Source organism: Prenolepis imparis, unplaced genomic scaffold (genome assembly GCF_030444845.1).
Source record: "Prenolepis imparis isolate NDT839.2.m4 unplaced genomic scaffold, iyPreImpa1.0 SCAF_109, whole genome shotgun sequence".
Classification (NCBI taxonomy): Eukaryota; Metazoa; Arthropoda; class Insecta; order Hymenoptera; family Formicidae; genus Prenolepis; species Prenolepis imparis.
This window is the reverse complement of record NW_028141267.1, coordinates 51,087-55,349: the sequence shown is the minus strand read 5'-3', so window position 1 is coordinate 55,349 and position 4,263 is coordinate 51,087. Positions and strand designations below refer to the sequence as shown.

General features: G+C 46.9%; 2 protein-coding genes across 2 annotated transcripts; both read left to right on the top strand.

Moving 5' to 3' along the window:
- Nucleotides 1-223: 223 nt before the first annotated feature.
- Nucleotides 224-835, top strand: LOC145947634 (uncharacterized). Its single transcript, XM_083057424.1, has one exon. The coding sequence runs from the start codon at nt 224-226 to the stop codon at nt 833-835; it is 612 nt and encodes a 203-aa protein (XP_082913550.1).
- A 61-nt stretch (nt 836-896) lies between these two features.
- On the top strand, nt 897-3,209 carry LOC145947633 (uncharacterized). Its single transcript, XM_083057423.1, has one exon. It carries the CDS (start codon nt 897-899, stop codon nt 3,207-3,209), a length of 2,313 nt encoding a protein of 770 aa, XP_082913549.1.
- Nucleotides 3,210-4,263: the final 1,054 nt, after the last annotated feature.

Below are 4,263 nucleotides of genomic sequence, written 5' to 3'. Positions count from 1 at the left end.
CGATTCTCTCGCACGTTAGAGTGAAACAGGTTGAGCGCCTGACGCTCTCTCACTCTCTCTCTCTCTCTCTCGAGGCTCCACGTGAAGCTCACGTGCCGCAGCCCTGCCAGCTCCGTCACGACGGACGAAGAAAAAATTTGACTCTCTTGCGCTCTCGAGCCTCTCGCGCCCCGCGTAACCCGTACGCTCAGTGGTGCTCAACTAACTATCTCCTCCGAACACGATGTCTGAAAACTTCCGTCGACTCCTGGTGGAGCAGACCAACGAAATTAATTTGCTCAAGCGAATCCTAATCAATTTCAAAAAGATCGGCAAAGCAAACGTCACGATTGCCCGTACGCAAGGAAGACTAGCAGATCTGAAAGAAACTTGGAGCGTTGTGCAACGGCTGCATAACGAACTCTGCCTCGCTGCGACTGCTGAGGAAAGGACGACTCTTTCCTACTTCCTGAAGGAAGAATTCTATGGAGCGGAAGACGCCTACCATGATGCCGCCGATCACCTTCTAGATACGATAAGTAGATTTTGTAAAACTGAACCACCTTCTACCGATAGTACCGATACTACTAACTCTTCTTTCCGCGACGCGTCTACCGGTGTTTCGCTACAATTGCCGCGTATTTCATTGCCTAAATTCGCCGGTGACTATCTGGAATGGGAAAATTTTCGAAATATGTTTGAGTCACTTATTGCGAAGAACGAAGCGCTTACTAACACTCAGCGTTTTCATTACTTGAAATCTAGCGTAAGCGGAGAAGCGGCTTTAATGATTGTTAATTTAAAAATCTCTGACGCTAATTACGAGTCTGCGTGGCAATTATTGATAAACGAATGATTACGATGATAAGCAAGCTCTTGTACACGCGCATATTCATTCTTTCATGAATCTATCACCGATGAGAAACGAACACGCTGGCGAATTAAAGACATTACGCGACACAGTGTCTGCAACGTTAGCCGCCCTGAATAATCTCGGTAGCCCTGTCGAGCGATGGGATAATCTTCTTATCTATCTTTTGTCGCAAAAACTTAGTCCACGTACATGCAATGAGTGGAATTTGAAACGCAGCTCCTTGTCTTCAAATCTCCCCTCTTACAAAGACTTTAACGAGTTTTTAACGCTTCGAATCCGAGGGCTGACCGATCTCTCGGACGCTTCTTACAACTCAGTCAGTCCTCGCAATAACAAACCGAAATCTTCGATAAATAACGTAACCGTGATTAAATGCGTGAGTTGCGCCGGGAATCACAATTTGTTCAAGTGCGAGGATTTTCTCGCGAAGTCAATCGCGCAACGCAACGCATTCGTGAAACAAAAAAAGCTTTGCCTCAACTGTTTACGAGCCGGACATTTTTCATCGTCGTGTAAAACAAGTGCACGTTGCAAACACTGTGGTCGTGCACATCACTCATTATTGCATGCCATTAATAACGAGATTTTGACAGCGTCCGTCTCGCAATCGCCTGCGTCAGCGGTTGTAGCGAAAACTCCTGCAAGCGATTCCGCTGTTGCGACGGATGCGGCCGTCGCTAGCGTACAAAGCGTACAGCCTCGTCAAGAGCCGGCGCCAAACGTGTTGCTCGCTACTGCGTGGGTCGATCTACACACGCCGGAAGGTAGACGTTTTAAAGTCAGAGCGTTGCTGGATCAGGGATCCACTTTCAGTTTCATCTCTGAATCTCTGTGTCAATTAATCCGAACGAAACGATATCGCGCCGATCTGCAAATTCGTTGCTTCGGAGAAAATTATACCGGAACCTCGAAGGCAAGAGTTTTAGTCGAATTATCGCCGTGCGCGAAAACTGCTCCGATCTTTCCATTGACTGCGTACGTATACCAACGAATTACCTCATATGTAGCTTTGCAAATCCGGCCTATCGACTCGTGGTCGCATTTATGTAACTTGACTTTAGCCGATCCCGATCCTGCAAGCCATCGTCCGATTCATTTGCTAATTGGAGCCGATCTTTATGGCTCATTATTGTTAGGAGACCTTCGGAAAGGCCCCATCGGTTCGCCGACCGCGCAGAACACCGCACTCGGGTGGATCTTATCCGGTCCGACGGGAACTGCTCGACCCTCGAATGATGGTGTCTCGATTCTCCATTGCATAGCGGACGATAATACAAATGTGTTATTACAAAAATTTTGGGAAAATGAAGAAATCTTTCAAAAGCTTCCTCTAACCGAAGAGGAAGGCCAATGTGAAAAGCACTTCGCGGCAACTCACACACGATTGTCGCAAGGGAGATATGTTGTTCGATTGCCTTTCAAAAAAGGCCCCCCGATACGGATAGGAGAATCACTCTCTATCGCGCTCTCTTTTTATAAGCGTACGGAAAATAAATTGCTCAGACGTCCAGACCTCCGCGCTCAGTACGGTTTCTTACGCGAATATTTATCGCTCTGTCATATGGAGCTTGTCGAAAACGGGGATAAATTAACATCTTCTCCCGTATATCCTCCGCATCACGCTGTTTTGCGGGAGACAAGTAGCACTACCAAGTTACGCGTAGTGTTTAACGGTTCGTGCAAAACTCGCGATGGAACCACGTTAAACGATAATTTATTAATAGGACCGAAATTACAAAACGATCTTGCTGCGATAATACTACGCTGGCGACAATGGTGCTATGTCTGTGTGCTATGGTGCTATGTCTTAATCGTGTGGAGACCAACTGACGACTCGCATATTGAGCATTTTCGTCTCCTCACAGTGACGTACGGTCTTGCGCCCGCCCCTTATCTCGCTATTCGAGTTTTGAAACAACAACTCGCGGCTGACGAAGGTCACGCGTTTCCTCGAGCCGTGGACATTATCGAAAATTCACTTTACGTTGACGATACCCTGTTCGGCGCCGATGATATGGATACATTACGCGATACGCGCAACCAATTGATCAGTTTAATGAAACGAGGTGGATTTCAATTACGCAAGAGGACCCCTAATTCTCCTGAGCTTTTAAAGGATATTCCTGTCTCTCAACACGAGCAAATCGATCACCATATCAAGAAAGACGACTCGTTAAAAGTCTTGGGTTTGTCGTGGTTGCTAAAGGAAGACTCCTTTCGTCTCGTGACTCATACGGAAAAACAAACGTTTGCCAGTAAATGTTCAATTCTCTCGCTTGTCGCTAAATTATACGACCCTCTCGGATGGGTCGCTCCTATTATTATTACTGCAAAGATTCTATTACAGGAGCTCTGACTTCTTAAATGTAACTGGGACGATCCAATCCCCCCGGATTTAAACAAACAATGGATTAATTATTATTCGGATTTAACCTCGCTAGATAATGTTCTAATTCCTCGCTGAACCGGAAGCCAGACTGAGAATTTAGGCATCGAAATTCACGGTTTCGCCGACGCATCGAGCCGTGCCTACGCCGCGGTAGTTTATTTACGCGTGCTTCATTCTCTCGACAACTTTCAAATAAGTTTACTTGCGGCAAAAACTAAAGTCGCCCCCCTGAAAACCGTAAGTATTCCTCGACTCAAGCTCAGTGCCGTAGTCCTTCTCTGTCGGCTACTTAAGTGGACGCTGAACGCTCTAAACCTTCCCCAAGCTCCGCTTTATGGGTGGACTGATTCCACTATAACGCTCGCTTGGCTGAAACAACATCCTACTAGATGGAATACTTATGTAGCTAATCGCGTTTCGGAGATACAGACCTCCCTCCCATCAATTCGATGGAATCACGTCTCATCTAAGCACGACTGCGCATCACGCGGTTTATCGGCGACCGAACTCGAGTCTCACGACCTGTGGTGGTCTGGTCCTTCGTGATTGAAGAATCCCTCTACTTCATGGCCCATCCACGATCCTATCCCAAAGCGTGACTCTTACCAGGACGAACAAATGCTAGCTGAAAATCAGAAAACTACGACTCATCACGTTGAGGGCACAACCATATGGGAACTCCCTCACGATTACTTAAGTTGGACTAAATTAGTCAGAGTTACGGCCTATATACGCCGATTTCTCGCGAATCTGCGTCAAAGGAAACTCTCTCAACCTCTCACTCTTTCGGTTTTAAACGCCTCAGAGCTTAACGAAGCGAGTGAGTTCTGGTTCCGTCTCCTACAACAGTCCCATTTTTCTGACGAATTAAAAGCTCTGAAAAAAGGTTCGTTCGTGTCTCCTTCGAGTTCGTTGAGCAAGCTAAATCCCTTTATCGGAGAGGATCAGTTACTCCGCCTTGGCGGGCGGTTAAAAAACGCGGCCTTCTCCTTATCGGAGCGACACCCGATTCTCTTACCGA

What these genes read in the sequence shown, in the direction of transcription:
- LOC145947634 (XM_083057424.1), top strand. Translation starts at nt 224, where the DNA reads ATGTCTGAAAACTTCCGTCGACTCCTGGTGGAGCAGACCAACGAAATT.
- LOC145947633 (XM_083057423.1), top strand. Translation starts at nt 897, where the DNA reads ATGAGAAACGAACACGCTGGCGAATTAAAGACATTACGCGACACAGTG.